The sequence below is a fragment of the Excalfactoria chinensis genome, chromosome 2 (genome assembly GCF_039878825.1).
Source record: "Excalfactoria chinensis isolate bCotChi1 chromosome 2, bCotChi1.hap2, whole genome shotgun sequence".
In the NCBI taxonomy this organism is placed as follows: Eukaryota; Metazoa; Chordata; class Aves; order Galliformes; family Phasianidae; genus Excalfactoria; species Excalfactoria chinensis.
The window spans coordinates 99,494,377-99,515,993 of record NC_092826.1 but is presented as its reverse complement, the minus strand read 5'-3'; the positions used below and the strand labels follow the sequence as shown (position 1 = coordinate 99,515,993).

The 21,617-nt window shown below is 40.3% G+C and overlaps 1 protein-coding gene across 1 annotated transcript; it reads left to right on the top strand.

The window, feature by feature from the left end:
• The first annotated feature begins 283 nt into the window (after nucleotides 1–283).
• Nucleotides 284–21,563, top strand: CRTAP (cartilage associated protein). The gene is made up of 7 exons (XM_072329063.1): nucleotides 284–804; nucleotides 4,229–4,378; nucleotides 4,969–5,140; nucleotides 6,919–7,047; nucleotides 8,652–8,797; nucleotides 10,656–10,739; nucleotides 20,835–21,563. The coding sequence occupies exons 1-7, from the start codon at nucleotides 364–366 to the stop codon at nucleotides 20,892–20,894; spliced, it is 1,182 nt and encodes a 393-aa protein (XP_072185164.1). The 5' UTR covers nucleotides 284–363; the 3' UTR covers nucleotides 20,895–21,563.
• The last annotated feature ends 54 nt before the right edge of the window (nucleotides 21,564–21,617 follow it).

The window sequence follows — 21,617 nt, the reverse complement described above, 5'->3', positions numbered from 1 at the left end:
AAGGACACAGTGGTCATGGTGGTGGTGGGTTGATGGTTGGACTCGACGATATTATTTCTAATCATTTCTAATATCATATATCATAATTCTAATATCATTTCTATATCATTTCTAATTTTAAATGAGGGAAAACAGAAAAGTCCTCAGGCAAGCTGCCTCAGATTCCTAACAGCTTCCCATCCATGTGCTAACCGGGTCTACCCCTACTTAGCTTCCGCGATCGGGATCCGTTCCTCCCTCCCACAAGCGGTCCCGCCCGGCCGCGCAGCCCCCCGCCCCCGTCCCGCCCCGCCCGGTCCCGTCGCTCCCCTCTGTCTCTCCCCGCCGCGGCGACGTGGTGCCGGCCGGGCCCGAGGCGCAGCGATGTGGCGGGCGCTGCTAGCGGCGCTTCTGGCGACGGCGGGCGCGCAGTACGAGCGGTACAGCTTCCGCAGCTTCCCGCGGGACGAGCTGATGCCGCTGGAATCCGCCTACCGCTACGGCCTGGACCAGTACAGCACGGAGAACTGGCCCGAAAGCGTCAGCTACCTGGAGGTGAGCATGCGGCTGTATCGCCTGCTGCGAGACAGCGAGGCCTTCTGCCACCACAACTGCAGCTCCGCCGGGTCGCCCGCCGCCCCGCCGCTCGCCGATGGGGAGCTGGCCGAGCTGACCCTGCTGGCCGGGGTGCTGCGGCGGGCGCAGTGCCTCAGGCGCTGCAAGCAGGGGCTGCCCGCCTTCCGCCAGGCCCAGCCCGGCCGCGAGCTGCTCGAGGAGTTCCAGCGCCGAGAGCCCTACAAGTACCTGCAGTTCGCCTACTTCAAGGTGAGGCCAGTCCCTGTCCCTACCCGGCCTCCTCACACCTGCCTCCTGTCACCGCTGTCACACGAGCCTGCTTGCCCACCTAGTGCTGCCTGGCTCCTTCCTCATAACTCATCCAGCACAGCCCTGCATTAGCTTCCAGTTCTCAAGAAGTGGCCACTGGACTCTTGCCTCCTTATCCCAATGCCATGCTGTTCCTACCCCCAGCCATCCTATCTTCCCACCTGCATTACTTTCTTCTAACTTAGTTTAAAAACTACCTCAGACCCTTTCAGTCTCCACTGTGCTATTGCAAGCACTCATCTCTGCTTCCTCCCCTCCAGCATGTTCATCTTCCTCACTCATTGCTTACCGGTCTCATTCTTACAAGCACAACAGCCCCCAGCATGCAGCTTGCATGGTGTCTGCACCGCTTTGGCGTTGTTACATCCACAGGAAGGCACAAAGCAAAACTGCTGAAATGTCTGGAGCACAAGCCTTATGAGAAGCATCTGAGGGAACTGGAATTGTTCAGTCTGAAGATGAGTTGGCTCAGAGGAGACCTTATTGGTGTCTACAACCATCTGAAAGCATGTTGTGTTGAGGTGGGGGTCAGCCTCTTCTCCCAGGTACCAGTGATAGGATGGGAGAGAATGGCGTCAGGTCATGGCAGGGGAGGTTGAAGCTGGATCTTAGGAAACATTTCTTCTCAGAAGTGGTGTTGAGGTACTTGGAAAGACTGCACAGGGAGGTGATGGAGTCACCATCCCTGGAGATGTTGAAGAACGGTGTGGATGTGTCAGTGAGGGCCATGGTTATCAGTCATGGTGGTGATGGGCTGATGGTTGGACTAGATGATGGTAGAGATCTTTTCCAACATTAATGATTCTATAGATTTTACAGAACTGGCTGATGGAGTGTAGCGCTAATGCCAGCCCTGGAATGATATTTGCCTTTTGCTCTTGGGCCACCCAGGACTGGGAACACCACTTCCACCATATTCGCTCTTGTTCCTCTAGCTTCTTGTCATCCTCCTGACCAGGATCTGTTGCACAATTTTCCCACTCCACATCTTCATTTTTTGTTCTCTAAACCAGGGTCATCATTCCATTCCCTCAGATTTGCAGTCACTTGCATTCCAAATAAATGCAGTGTCTTTGCGGAAAGAAAACAAGCTGACCTCTTTTGTTTGTATGGGTAGTCGTTTCTTTAAGGGATTTAGTCCTGGTGTAACCCAGGACTATGCTTGTGCATTCCTTCTGCAACTGCTGCTTAAACATACATATCTTAGTAACTGTTCCTATGTCATATTAGTAGGAATGTCTTTTCCATGTGGAAATTTAGAATTATTTTCACAAGTTGCATAAACCAAACCAGGGAAACATGTTCTCATAGAACACCAATGAGCAGTATCCACGCATTCTATATCACACCAGTGTAGTTCTGAGTGTTTAAAGCCACCCCAAGGGCTGTACAGAAGAACTTGCCTTAGTACGTTTTAGTTTCTTCTTGTGGAGAGTAGAAGGTACCAAATAAGTAAGACATTTCTTTTCAATGGCAGGCACTTCTTACTCTTGCAGCCATATACAAATACCAAAATGACATCACCACAGATGTTTCTATTTATTGACTCTCTGTATTTGTTCCCCCTGTGATACATGCAAAGATGGCTATGATTGTACCACATCAGGAACGATTCTGGAGCAAAAGTCATTCCTATGTATTGTTTCTGATATGTGAATGATTTTAATGTGAATATGCCTTTAAGCTGTTTTCCAGGCCCATTTGCAGTAGGTTTGTGAACTGTAGTTTGGTGTTTCTCTGGTCAGTGCTGTTGTTTATATTGTCTTTGTTATTATACTGTAGTCCAGCTTTGAGCTTTTATCCCTCACTTGCAGAGCTCTGAATGGGCCTTCTTAAAGTATAAACTTCTGCACACAAATGACTTTTTCCTGGCTGGTGGTTTTCAGCAAAAGAGTGTGTCACTTTTTTTCCTTCTCCTTCCGTAATATCACATATAATACAGAAAGAAGGCATAAGGGAACACTGTGGATTTTTTTAGAGTGACCACGTATTTATTCAGGTGGGTTCAAGAGTGAAATTTTGCCACGTCTTAGACGATCCCAGGAGCAGATGTTCCCATGCTGCTGTTTGCTCCTCTGGAGGGAGCTGCCTGGTAGCCACTCAGTTTACATAGGAATGTGTTTCTACACAACTTTCTTTCTTCTCACTCACTTTTTTTAGCATGAAAGTTACAATCAAGAATAAATTCCATACCAAGCAAAACCGAGGGATTTGCCAGCTTCCCAGCAAATAGGGTTAAAGCATTAAGCACGGGAGAACTCAGGCGTTTGACGGAAGTGCTTTCCCTCTGCATTCAGCAGCGTGTGGGCTGGCTGGAAGTACATTTAGGGACGGCAGGAAATGCAGCTGGCATGATCCCATTGCATTGGCACTTAGAGCAGCACAGCAGTGAGAGCTCGTCTTAGGGTCGAAGTGTTTCTTTTGGTGTGATAGACTCTCAGGTTGCCTCTGAAATGAAAGGCTGCCTTTTATGGATGCAAATGGATGAGTGTGTGTGCATACATGCTTGTGATTCTTGCTCGTGGTTTTATATGTGCACTGCCATAAGTTATTTCAGATGTTTAATGGAACTCAATAACACCTACGCATCAGTGAGCTGGATGGACTGATCTGGATCTTGGCTTACAAGAGAGAAGTGCTTAACATTTCAGAAGTACTTAGGGCTTTTACTTTCACTGTTGCACTCTATATAAATAGGTATATATGTGATATATATAAAATATCATACATGTAAAATAAAAATAATCATAGAAATGTAGATGTAAATATGTATATGAGTAAGATATACTTCTGATACAGGGGTTAAACTTAGTTTAAGATTTGGTACAAAAATCATGTAGTATATTAGAACAGTTATTGAACAAGTACCTTCTGTTTACTCTAACTTTGTAACACCACCAGGGTAGTATATTATCGTAGCATTGTTTTCCATGCTGCTAATATGCAAATATGCTACATAAACACCACGGGGAGGGGGTCAGTGATGATTCCCGCTCAGTATCCATAGCTGGGCATCAGTAATTGTTGTGTGATTAATCCTGCACATGAGTAACAGTATAATTTTATGCTTTGTCAGCTTTATGAACAGAGGAGTGAGAAGGGCAAAAAGTGTTCTTTTTGACTTGCAATCATTTATGCTATTTTCAACAACAACAGACTTAAAAAAAAAATGAAATGTTCATAGTGGTGAATCTAGTAGTAAAACTGAGCAGGATTGTATCAGTTTCGCTGTAGCATTGTGTCTGCTGAGAATGTGGTTTTAGCAGTGGTAAGCTTAGAAATGCAGATTGTGCAGGAGTCTGATATTTTTTTCCCAATTAACCTTTTTTTCCCTCTCCCTTCTCTCCCCCATTTCCATGTTTAGGCTAACAACCTTCCAAAAGCTATTGCAGCAGCTCACACATTTCTTCTGAAGCATCCAGATGATGAAATGATGCAAAGAAATATGGCCTACTATAAGAGCATACCTGATGCTGAGGAGCACATTAAAGACTTGGAGACAAAGCCTTACGAGGTGTGTTTATTCCCAATACAGTGTTTTGGAACCATTGTGTTACTGTGTGAGATTTGAAGATCTCATTTACTTAGATGTTCTCAGCTCCTACCTCTCTTTTTCATCTTATTATCTACCTTAGACATCTCTGTTCCTCTTTTTTAATGCCTGCAATAATTCTCACATCATTTGCTTTTCACTGTTCCATAAGTCAAAGCAAATGACGTGGTGTACTTGAAAGCTACTACGTGCAGATAGTTAACAGAAGTAAGCAAGTACATGGAGTTATTCAAATGCTGTGAGTACTGTAGAGGTACAGCTTAAAATTGTTTTTTGGTGTTAAGACCCTACCGAAAATCTCTATCTCAAAATATGGTCTTTGGAATCACACTACCTTTTTCCAGCAGGCTTTCTGGTTTATCTGAAATGGAGCTACGTACTCAACTATGTAGGAAATATCTGATAAAATCTGTTCATCATCTGATTTATACTAACTGGACAGCAGCTTACCTGGTAATTCAGAATTGCTGAGACAGTACTTACTGTATTTAAATTTACCTACAGCTTTCCACAGGCCTCTTACTGGTAGTTCATTCCTGCCGATTTTTCAGAATCTCTTTGTCAGGGCTGTGAGAGCATACAATGGTGACAACTGGAGAACATCCATCTCAGACATGGAACTGGCTCTTCCTGATTTCTTCAAAGCCTACGATGACTGCATAGCAGCCTGTGAAGGCTCCCGAGAAATTAAAGATTTTAAAGACTTCTATCTCTCCATTGCAGGTGAGTACTTAGGAAACAGTCAAGAAAGAAGTCTTGAAAGTATATTCTGTTTCATCTATAGAATCAGCTACTTAAGTCCTCCTTCCGTAGTTTGCAATGGGAATTGCTCATGGTGTCCCCTGTTTAGTTTGAGCCAATATGAGTTCATTAGATTCACTGAAAAGTGCTTGAATTCTGGTTTACTTTTCTGCTTAGTAACATGAGCAAGTGTTGCCAGAAAATTGAAACAGAGTTCTTACGTTTACTTGCAAATCAAGAGTGTCAGGATAACACACACATGTAAATAATAACTATTCCATCCAGCTAGCAACTGTTAACCAGGCAGACCTCTTGACTATATTTTCAGTATCAATTTATCTGTCTTTGATGCTCAGCAATTAGTCTGCCTTCAAAATCTGCTCTGTGGTTTGAGTTGAGACACTGTTGTCGTATTTATGAAAAAAGAAATACGCATCAAGCTTCTATTAGTTATTTTTCATCTTTCCTTCAGTAGAAGGAAAGTTTTCTAGCAAATGAGATTTCTTAAGTGTATAGCTTAAAAAAACATTATATTTCAATGAAAAAGCGGTGCCACCTCTTTTGAATGTCAGAATGGCACGTGTATATTTCTCATGCTCTTCCGTAGTGAAAGAAGCCATTTCTCCAGTGCACTGAGCTGAGTGCTGCTGACAGTGTATGTGTGGAGAATGCCTGCATGTTTTGTAAAGAAATTTAAAGAAAGGGCAGCTCCGCAGTATCTCACAGTAGTGAATTAATATCTACCTGTACTGTTGTTATGGAATAGCTACTGCTGACTCTTCCTCAAGCCTTACTTCAGCAAAGGTGGCAAGTGCCTAGAATAGTAGATAAGGAGTGGAGGAAAATTAATAGACAGTAAACCATGAAACACCGCTTTCTTCCCCAATGAGCCAGAGCCCCCATGGGCTGTAACTCATTCACTCTGTCAGTGCTCATTTATGACTAGTACTTGCTGTCAATCCTCTTTCTCCATGGAAGGAAAAGACTGTTCCAGCCGTAGTGGTGAGACAGAAGGCTAGAAGTACGACATGATATCATCCCAGGTGTGGACAGTACATTTCAAATACTGTACGCATGTCCTGAAAAGGCTTGGAATTCTTTGATGGAAGACTTTCTTGGAACATATTTTCTTGAAGAAAAAATCATTTCTAGTCCCACCCCATTGTACCTAGTTTTTCAGACTGGGAAAGTGTGTGAACTTAAACCTTTTTTGGATTAAAGTTTTTTTGTAGTGTGCAACATATCTGTGTTTTTTAGACTAGGATAGTACATCATGTCTTTTAGAACATCCAAACACCTGGCATAAAATGCAGCCATCTCTAGAGATTTATTTTGCAATTGCCCAATGCCTTTCTCTGTGATACCACTGTGCTAAGGTAGACCTTAACTATGCAATAATTCAATTTAATTACAAAGACTTTCAGAAATACCATTGCTCATTTCACAGTTTGGATATAACTCTGTCCTCCATGATGCTTTGTATAAAAACTACCACCACAGACTGCCTGTAGGTGTCAGTGAAACCTAACTGCTCAGTTCTCTGGAATTGTAGCTTTAATATCCTCGAAACCTTGATGCTACTGATTCTACCAGAGGGGCTGAGTGCCAGCACTGGAGATGTACTTCAGTAATTCCAAGCAGCAAGCTCCAGATGCACAGGACTTAAACATTACAAGGCCAAATTTTGATGGGTAGCTACTGGGAAGGGTTATAACAGTGCGTTCTGCTTATATCCTGTGTTACTGTTTTCTTCCTTCTAGATCATTATATTGAAGTCCTTGCATGCAAAGTGCAGTGTGAAAGTAATCTGACACCCATTATAGGAGGCTTTGTTGTTGAGAAATTTGTGGCCACCATGTACCATTACTTACAATTCGCGTATTATAAATGTAAGTAGTGATTTAATGGACTTAAATAAAATTGGGGTGATGTGGGAGTGTTTCCATTCCTTGCGTTTTTCCACACTGGAAATAAATAGTGACCTTCAGAAACTGCATTTTTGCCCGTGCAGGGGCTGTAAGTCTGAGATGTTCCCTATCTTTTTCTCAGTATATAACTGTAGACACAGGAGATGAACATGATGGATCCCTATCTCATAAAATTGTTCATAACAAAGTGAATTTCTAAACATAGAGGTTGAATTCTGCCCAGGCAAGCCCCTTTGTTTTAAGATACTATTGCTAGTAACTTATCTCCACTTGAGTGCTGGAAAATTGTGACAGTTACAGAGCAAGCGTGATCTGACACATCACCACCCCTCATTCTATACAATACCAGCCAGCACAATTTACTTGCACTTTTCAGAATTTCATATAAAGATTATGTGTTCATCGTATGTATTTTATGATAAAATATGTAATACAATGAAGTGACTCATAGGTGAATAGTGTCAGCCACTTCCTATACACTAGAACACATGCAGTGGCACTGATGCATTCTACACACCTATGTACAAATTGAGAAGAGGTGACCAAGCTTTTGGACCCATATGGCTAAGCAGCTGAATGCATACTAATAACAAGAACTGTATTCTTATATTTCTTACTTATTCATTAATAGAGAAGAAAGATTATGACCTTAAGGCAACACATTTAACATAACAGTACCTACTGAATGAATACTAAATTCTCAATTTATTATTCAGAATTTCTTCCAGAAGCAAACCTGCTGAGTATTCCATACTATCCTCTTTTTCCTAGTGGTTTACTCATAGTCCCATTAGAATAGATCACATGAGGCTATGTACATTTTAAAGAAAAGGAGGACCACAGAACAAGCAGAAATTATAGTGTTCTGATGCTCAGTGCTTACACATTTTGATAGATAAGTCATTCAGTGAATGTTGTGGCTTCTTGAGGAGCTTCCTGTACTGTTAAGAGCTTATTTAACCCTTAGTGCTGCTCTTTCAGGCTCCAACACCAAAGAAAAGGCATAGGCAGCCATATACAGCTAAGCCATTAGTGACTTTTGTGTATGTTTTTTGCCTGTACATATTGACTCTTCCATCTTCATCAAATCAAGTAAAATGAAGTGGATGGGTTTTTAAAATTTTTTTTTTTGTTTTATAACAAAAGCCACATTAAGCATCCCCAAGTTGTGGGTTGATGCCTCACTGATTCTGTAGCTGGGAGAGACATTTGGTTAGAATTATCCTAGAAAACCACCATGAGAAAATGATGTCATAGGAAAACTATCATCTTCTGTGTTGATGGTGAGTTATCCCCATTTTCCCTGCAAAGAAGAAGGTAGTTCTTAGGGAAGCCAAGTAACTTGTATTGCTCTTGTTCATGACCTGACTCTTTTAGCCATAAGTTTGTGTTAGGTAAGTCTCAGTTTCTGAATCACGACCTTACCTGTTTCAGAACACCAAAATAGCATATTCTTCCTTGGAAACGTTGTTTTTTTAATGTATGTTTAATGCAGATGGTGGAAAGGTGGCAATAGATTTTGTTTATTGACCTTGTGTGGATTTGTTTCTTTGTTTATTAATCAGTGAATGACATGAAGAATGCAGCCTCTTGTGCTGCTAGTTACCTTCTATTCGACCAGAAAGATGAAGTAATGAAACAGAACATGGTCTATTATCAGTATCACAAAGACAAATGGGGACTTCAAGAAGAGGATTTTCAGCCCAGATCGGTAAGTGAATACAGATCAATACAAACGTTCAGTGATTATGCTCTGGCTTTGAAAAATAACTCTAAAAATGGATTTCTCCACTGTTTTTAAATTTCCAAGTCCAGGGTTCTCTGTTAACATTTGAAGACATCTTGTAGTCCAGCAGCCTGGAATGTGACGATCAAGTCCGATTTTCTCGGTACCAGGATTTATGTCATGCAGCTGAATTAGCTGCTTTATGGCACTTGTGTGACTCCTTAAGCATCAGTGGTATACACTGTACAAGTAATTAGTCATTAGCAATGCATGTTCCACAAATTTAGTGCCTTTTCTTTTTCTTAGGGCGTGACTTCCCCATGTAAGTGTCATTTAAGTTATCCCAGCTGAATCAACAGCAGGCACCCCTCAGGCTGATGTTCAAGTTGTCCTTCCCATGTTGCTTCTTCAGACACCTCAGTCACTGAGACCAGTGCTGGCCCAAAGGCACATCCCTCAGTTCTTAGAGTGGCATTAAGTTCAATATATCTGTGCAGTGCTTAGGTGACTTGCTTTATCCATAGCAACACTGCAGAGCAGTTCATACTTATAATAATTGGATAATGAATATAATAATGAATGAAATAATTTGATAATGCTTTCCTTCCCCTCGGGCCAGTCAGCTTAAGTAAAAAATACCACTCCATCTGTTACGCATTTTTTGTTTGTGAGCAGCTCTCAGGTTATGTGCAGCACACCTTATTCACGTGGTGGAAACCAAGGCTGTCCTTAAGGCCTGCAGAGACAGAATACAGAGAAGATGCATTTGCTTCTTTCAGGCAGCAGCTGTGAGTCTGAGTTCGTGCAGGAAAGAGACCATTCTTCTGCTGCTGTTGTTGGGAACAAAACTGTGCTTTGTAACCATGCTGGAGACAATATTTGACGTTGGTGGGAGTGAGGGGTAGCAGCAGTTTAAAACTACAGACCACAAACAGATTTGGCATCCATGTGCAGAAAGGACAGAACAAGGGCCCTACACATTAACTGTGAATGTTTCATTGATAACTTCTCAGGAGTTGGGGCTACAGATAATTTAATTTTTAAATATTAAATATCAAATGTATATAGCTGTATTTTCTTGTACTTTGATCTGTCTTGCTATAAAAAGAAGCTGCTTTCTGTCCCAATCACTTGCTATGAAAACCATAATGTCTCTGGTTTATTTTCACAAAGTGGTACCAGAGTGACAGCAGCATTTAACTTTAAGCTTTAGATAGAAAGGGAAATCTCCTGTTTTCCTCACTGAAAAGAATTCAATGGAATAGTCAAAGTATATTACTGGTGGTATTCACAGTTCTGAGAGTGACAGCTACCCTGTGCTGTCCAGGCAAACACGCAGGGAACTGAGGGACAGGTTGGTAGATGACCATACAGAATTTCCCACTCCTAGACGGGCTGGGTTGGTGAGTCATTACAATGCAAAATACCTCAGTGTCTCTTTTTCCCAGAACTGCCTGCCGCCTTATGCCAGCACATGGGGAGATGGAAGATTTCTCATATCCAAAGCCCACTGGAATGCAGGCACAGGCTGCTTGCTGCTTGGCTCTGGCAGTCTCATTCCTTATCCTCAGACTCGCCAGTGCTTTGAAACATGAGAAATAGGAGAGTGCTTTGTTCTTCTCACACTGATGGAGCTTACGCTTAGTAGGATCCACAGAAGACATTGGATATGCTGTATGCTGTTCTGCTGTTTCCTTTCTCAAACATTTTAAACCCTCTGAGACCTACATTCTGTTAAATGTGGGTCTAGCTTCACTTGAATAGTTTTGGGTGACATGTGATGACATTCCTCTGTCTTACCACCCTCAAGTAACATAGCAATTTAAATTTTTATTTTCTATAGGATGCAGTTCGATATCACAACATAACCACGCTTCAGTTGGAAATGTATGAATTTGCAAAGGAACATCTAATGGACGATGATGAGGTGAGTTTTCTAGGTAGAAAATCATGGTTTGAAAAAACCAAACCTGAAAAACACACATTACAATGTTAAGTAATTAGAAACACAGGATTTCTGTACTGTGGAGAAATGTTCTGATAATTGTGACCGCTTTACCTTAAATTTTGTTTTTGTAAATGGAATACAGGAAACAAACCCAAAGAGCAATAGACCACTCACATCGCATTTTAAAACAGGGGTAGGTATAATGCACCCAGCCCCCAAAAGAAAATTAATTTTGCAAGCTGTAACACCAGGGGGCAGAGAAGTTGTATATATATTTAAACCAAATACTTTTCCTTTTCTTCCTGAAACATTGTTTAAGTCACATTTTAAAACCCTCTTAATTTTGTCCAGGAGTCCCTACCTAAACTATAATTTTACCCAAGGTAAGTCCCATTAACCACTTGCTTTCTTCTGCACGGTAACATTTTAGTCACCCAGTCTAGCATCTGTAATGGTTAGAATTCATAGCCAAGTAACATATAATGACTAATATTAGGCTTGAAATTTGTAAAGTGGTTTTCTTGTGTGGGAAAAGTAGTTAAACTGTTGAAAGATCATTTCTTTGTCTGCCACAGTTCAGGTATGTTACGAGGGTTTGAGTTGCATTTTGTTTTCGGTACTTTTCATCTTAAAGATTTAAAAAAAATCTTCAAATGATGAAATACTTCATTGCTGGCACTATCAAAGCACAGTATGCAGTCATGGCATGGGGCAGTATACTTGAGGTGAATAGTACTACCGCGTTTTTTTATTATAACTAGAAAGAAAAGAAATGGTTTATGTTATAAAATTTTACCGCATTTTCACTTTGTATTTTATCTAGCACGTAGGTAGAGATAATATTTATATTTCACTGGGGATAAGTAATAATATGTCTGTACTGCCTTCAGTATGCTGGTGACCTGAAAACACGTCTCTACTTAGAATTCCATTACAAGGTTACTAGACAATAGGAAGACTGCTAAATCTTTCCATTGTAATAAATGTCTCTGAAGGACAGTTTAATATTCTCATTATAAGGTTAAGCTTAGATGAGAATTAGTCTATATGATTTTCCAGTCAGGGTGTGTAAATTCTTGTGTGCTTTTTTATGTTCCCTTTTTGATTTGGGCAAACACTCTGCTTTGTCCATTATGTTGTCTTATGTTAGACATAAACTTCACTTGTAATTTTTTCCTTCTTTCACATCTGTTGCTCCAAAACAAAGGGATGAGTAATTAAGGAAGGAGGAATACAGTCTATTTTGAAGACTTTCCCTATGTGTTGTTAGAAGGAATTATAAACACAGTCTTCAATCTCAAGCATTTCATACGGGGGAAAAAAAACCACAACATTCGTTAGTTGGCATTAGTTCCTGTAGCCCATTTCATGGGTGCAGTGATAAATGACCTTGCAGTCTACAGAAGGGCTGAACAGTGGAAACATCAATTAAACTTCTGTGGAAGTGTCAAGGAAGTGTCTTTATGTGGGCTATATTTGGGTTAAACAACCAAAATTACTGGGCCTGGCCATGCCACCTACATCCCTACCTCACACTCTTCATATTAGAAAAATTGTCATTCTCATTTCCTGGGGAAAAGCAAAAGGGCTTCTGTGCTTTCCCTTAATAGGACTGAAGAACCTAGGAGAGATGGAGAGATGGAGGCTGTCCATGCCTCTGGCTTGGCTCTGCATTTTGGTAGTGAACTCATAAATCCCTGGCTACCAGAGCTTCTTCTTGGCTGCAGGAGTCTTCCAGGGAGTCCAGACAGAGCAGGAATAGCACAGAGATAAAATCGCTGCCTTGTAGTTTTTGCTGTATGTGCAGGACATGGTATTATAAATGGAATATTTTTTAATATTTCTCCTGGCACAGATAGAAAAGTTTATTTGATGGGAATGCGGAAAACTGATGAAAAACTCAGATAAAATGTTACAGTAAAAGCTTTATTAAAAATTGTTGAGGGAGGCAACCTCTCTTTCTAGTACACACAGTTCGTTGAAACCACTTGATCCACAGACCATGCCTTTTGTGAGTTTTTGTGCTCCATCTTTGCTTTCTGTGGGCTCTATGTTGCTGGTAAGCCAACGAACCTATAAAATAATCTAAGGGAAAACAAACATTCTCTTTCTTTGAGTGAAGCTAAAGGATCTCTTCATGTATGTCTTTATTCTCAAAAGGAGAATCTTGCTTTTTTCAAACTTTACAGTGCTCCTATATTCCAGATCATCCATGGGCCTTTTAAAATCCCATTAGCAAAGCAAGAGAGAACTTGTGGCTTCTTCCAATAATACATTGCAGTAATGGCAGAGGCTGGAACACATAGTAATGATTTTTGCATATGGTACAAGAAATACTGTCCTGTTCACGTTACTTTGTTAACGTTTTTCCTCGAGGAAATGAAAAACTTTAGTTCAAACGTTTAACACAGTAGAGGTGACAGAGAATATTAGCACCAACTTGCTACAAATAACTTTTTCTTAAAAGTAATTATTAAGTATCCTTAAAGACTTTTCCACAGTGTAGCTAACAGAGCATTACACAGCGTTGTCATCTTAGTTGCCCGTGGATAATCAAGCTTCTTGATTTCTTTTCAGCTGTGTAGCACATAAAAGCTCTAATAGTTTTAACTCCCAGTACTGCACAAATTTAAATAACAAAATGAAATGCCATTAAAAGCCAGCTATTCAGCTAGTGCAAATGTAACTTTGACACTACACTAATTACCGGAGACAAGTTTCTGGTGCATAAATTCAGTGTTCTTGAGGACTCTTTTTTTTTGGTGTTAGCTACTTAGCTATTCAGAATTACATGGGAACCACAAGTATTTGGCTGAGATGGACTACCTGATCTAGTAAATGTGGAAGTTTGGTGGCCCTGCCAGGCAGGTGGGTTGGAACTTCATGATCCTTGAGGTCCCTTCCAACCTGGGTCATTCTGTGATTCTGTGAGATGATCCAATAGTGTCATTTTTCTTTCAGTACTTAATCAATAGGTGAAAAACTGTTGGCAGCCTTGGTCCATTGGTTGTTTTTTTTTCTTTCTTTTTGCCATGCTGCTCTTCATTGTCAATCGTGTCCCCTTCCATTTGTACAACATTTGAGACTTAGTTGCCCCATGCCTAGGTATGATGAAAAAGAGATTGAATGTTGAACTAATGAGTGGTGGAAAGATATGGAATAGCATCAAGGCAGGAGAGCCCAGTGGACTACATTGTAATCTGAATTCAGCCTGTTTTTCTGTTCAGAAATCACTAACAATATATTCTTGGCTTTATTAATTCACATTTTACATACTTTCAAATGATTTATACAGTGTGTTCATAACAGCAAGTTGTAAATGCAGACATATAAACCCTACCCTGACCTCAGACCTACACAGCCACAACAGCATGGCTCCACTGATTAAAGCTGGTGGCAGCTGTTTAAGAGAGAAGTTGTAGTTAACTGACATTGTTATGGTCCCTGTATAATAGCAGCTTTTTTAAAGAAAAGAAAAAGGTTATTTTTCATCATTGTTCCTTACTGGAGATCCTGCCTATATATCTGTCTCTCTTCAGAAGTATCTTTTCTCTCTTGCTATTTTACCATTGAACTTACAGTGTAGTCTAAGTTGTTTCTCCTTCCATTTAAGCCACCTACAGTGGGAAGCATAGTAGGGCTTAAGTGGTGGGATTAGATAAGAAGTTAAGAAGAACTTTTACCTACACCAATTTCCTTAAGGCTCTGTGTACATCAGAAAGTGGCAAAAACAGCATAAGCAGAGTTTAGAAACAAAGCCACTAGAAGACTTCTGTTTTCAGTGCAGGGGGAGCAGTGTTTTGTCGTTGCTTTGAAATTGAATTGACTCATGTTTTATAGGCATTACAAAAATGTTAAGAGGAAAGCACACTTATTAGATTACTGTAAAATATTGTAATCAGTGCAGAGTACTACAGTCTCCTACAGTATACGGAGAGAGAACAATTTATGTTCAGAATATGCAATTAAATAAACAAAATGGAAAAATATTTGAAAAAAGCAGTTAAGCTGGATATAGGGAATAACTAAGCTCTTTTAAAATTAAAAGAAGAATCGCTAAAAGCAGATGACAGTGGGTCATACTGTTGACTGAACATCTGAAATATAAACAAGTGAGGAGCCAAATTATTTTTCTGCGCAAATAATTGAGGAGGTTTTTTTCCTGCTAGAATGCAAGGAATGTCAAGTCTGGCCTCCAGTGTTCATAGAGAACCTGGAAGGTGGTTACACCAAATTCTCATATTTTAACTGAACGTTAGATCAAGGAACTTCTTGATTGAAGGCTGAATAAACCTTTTGGGCACCATGGCTGAGCCACTTATTGACACATGCATTACTGTTATCCTGAAATAATGCTCTCCCCAAAATACCACAAGTTGGTTGGCTGCATGCTACAAGTTTGCAGTCTCTCTCTCTCAGGCCTGCAAAGCACATCTTCCACAGTCTACCATGTCAAACCTCTGTCTTATCCCATGCAAAATGGTTATTAGTCCTTGAAAACTTGAGAAAAATGGACAAAATCCGCTGTTCTTTTGTGAGTCTAACTGTGCTGCTGTTCTCACTAATTACTCAAATTAGGTAGGGAGTTTTAGGATACCTTAGGACTTCCAGGGCAGCCCCTGGCCTCTAGTCACAGAGGCCACCCCTGACACTTTCCCACTACCAAAGCATAGCCACCTACGTTTTGTGGGATAGATAATAAGGAAACAAAGATCTGGGCAGTTCTTCTTTCTCTTTGCATTGTCTCTTAAGTCTGAGTTTCTTAGATTAGTGAGAATGCAGGCTTTTCCTTACTCATTCACTGATCTCAGTCAGGCACGAGTTTATGTCCACAACAGTATTTTTCTGTACATTTTAATTCATTCTAGGAAATTATTAAGCTAATATTTGTTACTTCCCTGAGTGACAGGCTATTGCACTGTACTGCATATGGAATCCCTGTACAAAATGCCATCGGCTAATCTGCACGGAAAGTGTGCATTGTCAAATGAAAGCTGTTTTTCCCAGAACTTTTCCAGTCCACGCTGAGAAAGGACAGAACAGATTGCAGTTAGAGGCAAGGACCTATGAATGATTAATATTTGCTATGCAGAAAGCAAGGCTTACTTAGTCTTAGCAACCAAAAGCAAAGCATCTGGGCCTGTCAGTGATCAGTACAGACGCTGGTACAACAACTGGTTGCTTCTATTTTTAAATGCAGCTGGCAAAAGGAAAGTTGGTGCTTGACCACCAGTCTCAATTGAACTACAACTAAGCCATGTATTGGGAGCTTTTTGTCTTTGCTGTTTATTTTAATAGCTGGAAAGTAATCTCCAAAATGCAGATGTTTCTTCTAAAAGGTTGTTTTTTGTATGTGAGTGCAGCACTTAATATTGCCTAAGAAAGGGTCAGTAACAATCCCTGGTCCAAATGCATGCCTTGGTCTTGGACACTCAACTTGTGGTGGTAAGTGAAAAGTTCTGCATTTTTCCTCCTTTTTAGGACTTACTTTTTCAAATGCTCTAGCTTTTCTTAGAATAGCTAGTGTACCAGCCTTGATAGCCTGGCTTAGCTTATATAGCATTAACCAACAATTCTATTTTAAAATCATTATTTATTATTATCCACCTATTCATTTGCCCCCTCTAAGACCTTGAATTACTGTAGTGCAAAATTTGTTCTTTCTGTTTGAGTGTCTGTCCAGTTGTTACTCTAAGCCAAGGGTACTCAATCTGCTTATCTTACAGCTAACTGGAGGCTCCAGTTGATCACCTTCTGTGATTCTTCCTACCACTCACACCTGTCTGGTAACATTTCCCTGCTGCTACTTAATATCCTCCCATATTTCAAGCTATATCTGTCTATCTTTTTCCATGCACTCCTCTTGTCATTCCCACTTTGCTGATAGACCCTGAATGGAGAGAGGGAAGAAGTTTGTTATACAAGTTGGTAGCTCATGGAGTGCTGACAGAGTTGCAGGCCGGCTTTTGGTCATCAGATCAAACCAAAAGACAGAGACTGGACGACGGGGCAACTTGCAATTAAGGTATGCTTCTCAGGAATGGACCAAGCAGTCTGCATGTGTGCTCTCATGTCAGCTGCCTGATGATCAGCTAAGTACTTGTACGCAGCAAAATTTGCCCTTCCCCAAGCTTAATTAGTATTTACATATTGACCTACTAGATATCAGCCAGACAGCTACATCACACTGTGGGCAGAACCTTGATTTACATCAGCACTGTCTGAGCAGCATGTTTACATAACCTGCATTAGACCTGGGTGGCTGGTGTTCCCTGTAGTAGCTGTCAGCAGGAAGAATTATAGTTTTGCATCCATCTTCAAATGTGGAATTTGTTGTGATTCTTATTTAGGTAGGTAACAAGAAAAAGTTGCACTGAATGCTTAAATTATACCTGAGAATCGTTTTCTGATTCAAGGTCTGAAAGCTAGCATGAAGTTATCAGATACAAGTAGGCTGGAGGCTTTTCTTAGAGTCATAGACTCATAGAATGGCTTGGGTTGGAAGGGACCTCAAGGACTATGAAGTTCCAGCCCCTCTGCCACAGGCAGTGCTGCTAACCCAGATCCCCCTCTAGTCTGGTATTAAACACCTTCAGTGATGAGCATCCACAGTCTCTCTGGGCAACCTGTTCTAGCGCCTCACCATTCTCTCAGTAAAGAACTTATCCCTGACATCCAATCTAGATCTCCCTTCCTTTAGTTTAACACTGTTCCCCTTTGTCCTATCACTATCCACCCTTGTAAAAAGTTGATTTCCCTCATGTTTATAAACTTCCTTTAAATACTGCAATGAGGTCTCCCCACAGTCTTCTCTTATCCAGGCTGAACAAGCCCAGTTCCTTCATTCTGTCTTCAAAGGAGAGGTGCTCCAGCTCTTGGATCATATTCATGGTCCTTCTCTGGACCCTCTCCTAAAGCTCCACATACTTCTGTGTAGGGGGCCCCAGGCATGGACACAGTACTCCAGATGGGGCCTCACAAGGGCAGAATAGAAGGAGACCATCACATCTCTCACCCTGCTGGTTTCCCCTCTCTGTTGGAACCCACGATACCATTGACCTTTTCTCCTTGAATTAACATCTAGGAAGTATTTGCTGACATCAGGCATGCAAAATGCTTGATGCAGTGTCAAGGGAGTGCTAATGGAACAAAAACAGTGATGAATCTGGTTACAGCTGTTAGTGTGACAATGTGATAAACTCTTCTGATGTAGTATTATCACTTTTCATCAGGTTGCCAAATACAGTATGGTCAGTGACTGGATGTTTTACATTCTTACTGTGAAGTGCAGGCAAAAATATTTCAACTACACCTTTTGACTTTAACTATGATGATTCGGCTTCTTAAAAATAATCAACATCCAGGCAATTATTAAATTGCATTACAGCATATTTTCTGGATGTTTATTGCTTAAGCAACTATTTTCATCCTCTAGCTGTTTCAAATGCTTTTACTCCTCAGAAATTCTCATTAGACCAGAAAGGACTTATCAGAACCTCTTTTAAAGATCACTTTCAGGCTCTGGACATTTCAGGCAAGTTTATTTCAAATACTGTTTTGTTGCTTTTTTTTTTCAGCATCCTTTCACATTTAAGACTTTGGGCTCTTACATGTTTCTTGGTTTGAAAACATGCTGAAGAAAATAAATAAATAAAATTAGATGTCTGGATAGAATCATAGAATGGTTTGGATTAGAAAAAATCTTAAAGACCACCTAGTTCTGACACCTCTCCAACTAGAACGGGCTGCCCAAAGCTCCATCCAGTATGGCCTTGTGAACACTTGCAGGGATGTAGCTTCAACAGCTTCTCTGGGTAGCCCATGCCAGTGCCTCACCACTCACTGAGTTAAGAATTCATTCCTAATGTCTAATCTGAATCTACTCTTTAATTTAAAACTCTTTCCCCTTGTCTTACCGCTACGCACACCATTAAAGAGTCTCTCCTGATGTTTCCTGGACATTCCCTTTATGCACTGAAAGAATGCAGTAAGGTCTCCACAGAGCCTTCTCTTGTCTAGGTGACTCAAGCTCCTGTGTTTTCTGGAACATCCCACCTTACTGATGAGTGTGACAGTATCTCAAATTAAGCTCCCACGTGTCTGAGTTACTAAAGTCACAGTATTGAAATCTCAGTGTCTTCATACTTTATTCTAGGTCATACAGTCAGATGTTTACACCCTTTTTGAGATTTGTCTTTGCAGGCAGACTAAAAAGAGAATTCATTTTTAGTATCTGTTATCCTTTCATTAAATGATGATTCTGAGGTGTAAGAGTATCAGTCTGAATTAGTTTTGAGAGCCTTTGTAGGAGATACCTGCGTTCCTCATCATATAACAAAGTTTATAGTTAATGGGGGCTGCATCTCTGTAGTCCTTCAAGAGGCACCTGAATGTTTATGCCCGCTATTTTAGAAGCTGTGCAAGAAAACCTGTCCATAAGTCTTCTGGACCTTTGTTTAAAAGGTTTCCTTAGTGACTGTTGGACTATGTGGCTATTTTCTTCGTATGCATTTGTGAAGCGGTGTTAAGTTCCTCATGTGATTGGGCTCCTTAGGCAATCAAAATATTTCTAACAAAAGAAAACGTGCAGAAATGTTGAATTCCTGTTTTCCAGTTGCCAGACTTCCTGCAAGCAGGAAGACAAGCAGAGAATATGAAAGTGCTGGCATTTTTTCTCGTGTTTTTGTTGAACTGGAAATTTAGATGTTTTGAATAAATTCAAAGCAAAAATAAATTGCCATCCTTCAGGATTTTCTAAAACCACAGCTGGGAAAACTCAACAGTCTTTTAAGAACAGTCTTTTAAGATGGAACTGTGAAATGGGGAACAAAAGCAGCAGTTACTTAAGCTGGATTTCCTCTCACTTCTTTTTGTTGTTGTTGTTTGTTTGCTTGGTTCTTATTGATTCTCTCCTAGCTAATCACAGGTCTTAAAAATGTGATGTTAGTATTTTTAATCACTGTGTCTGTAATACAATTGTTCGTCAAAACACTCTATTTCTTCCTGTTATTTTCACTGTCCTCAGACAGAACGCTCTTTCCTGATCACAAAACAGAACAGTGAACTTTTGAGTCTGAAACTGCATGTATCTTGAAGGTGTTGTCCTCCTAATGAATACCTTCCAAGATAAAAACGTGCTTAAAATTTAATTAAGGTTACAAATCACTGTTTGCAGCCTCCATTAACCAGAAACCTGGTTGAGTTGACAAAGACTTAGATTTGAGGGGTGAAGGAAATATGAAAGTGAGCATCCAAACGAGGGTGACTTTCTTTGAACACAACTCTGGTTGGCAAGGCAGTAAATTCCAGCTGAGGGGACAGTATCATCTCAAAGTACTTTGGCCTGGCTGCAGGAAGACAAATTTGTGATATATGACTGTGCCAAGAGCAGTTTAAAGAATGTAAGTTTGATTGTTATGTTGCGTTGGTACGTTGTACTGGAAGGTTGGAAGTTGTAAGTACAATATTATGGATCTGAATTTAAAAGCGAATGATTTGTTTCTAATATGGAAAACATTCTAGTATCTGTGGTTCTTTATATTTTTGCTGCTCTGAAGTATAATGTGAATATTCATGGGTGAACATGGAGAAAGCGTATTTTGAAGGGTGTACCAAAGGACATTAACTGCTAGAGGAGACAGATGCGAAGTCACACGTATGGTTTACAAAACACTTTTGCTTTGAATTTTGAAGCGTCAATTTTTTTATGGTATTTCAACAGTTTCCTAATTAACAGGCGCTTTAAACATTTATATGTCTACTTTCTAAATTTGAGGATTTCATTGTCTATTTAAATACCTGAAGAAGTACAAGATTTAATGTGGAGTGCAGCATTTTCTTCTTTTTAAGGTCTGTACGTCCTTGCAAGTACGTGAATATGTGTGGTATAGCCATGTGTGGTATACCATGTATATGTATGGGCCATTTATTTGCATTTTATAGGCTTGTTGTGCTAGTCTGTATAGGAAAGTGTTAAAAACAGTTAATGTGGCACCGGTTATTACAGTTTGTTTTATTGATAAACTCTACTCATTTTGGAGTACACAGTTAACCTATTTCTTAATTTTTTTCTAGGGTGAAGTTGTGGAATTCCTTGATGAGTTGTTAGAAGTGGAGGAAAAGAATGAATCCTGATGAGTGAGATCACCACAAAGTACACTATAAAAGTGAACACTCACCATTGTGCCTTATTATTGTTTTTGGTCACTTGTAGTTCCAGATAGATATACCTCAAAACTGTTCCTTTAAGCTCCAGAACACATCACAAGAACCACCCCCTAAGGATCACCTCCGTGCTGCACTGACTCTTTCATGAGCATGGGTTTTCACTGTGCCTTTACAGAATTGGTGCTTATGGGTTTTCCTCCTGTGCTTTCTTTTCTTTACACAAACACGACAAAAACTGACAGTTCTTATTTTCTGGACTGACACTAAGATTTCTTGTTTCGGTGGTGTGCCATATGTTTTAACAGTGCAGATAAATTTGGAAGCACTTCTGTCAGATTGTGAACCAGGGATGATATAACAGTTCTTCTACACATCCTAAGCTATGTAATTGTATTATTTATATATGACTGTGATGATTAATAAAGTGATACTGAATCCCAGTGCATCTGAAAGATGTTAAGGTAACAAACAAGGGCTTTAAATAGCTTGAAAGGATTAATGAAGCACAACTGGTGAGCTTCCAAACACTGCTTTATTCTATAAACACTTTTGATCTCTCTTAAAACTGAATGACAATCCGTGTGAAAGTAAGGTCACTTAGAATTGAATAAATAATTCCTACTTCCTAGCAATTTTTACTCATTGTGTTGAAAAAAAATTGTGGTTCCTGCGTAAGGTGGGGCCAATCTT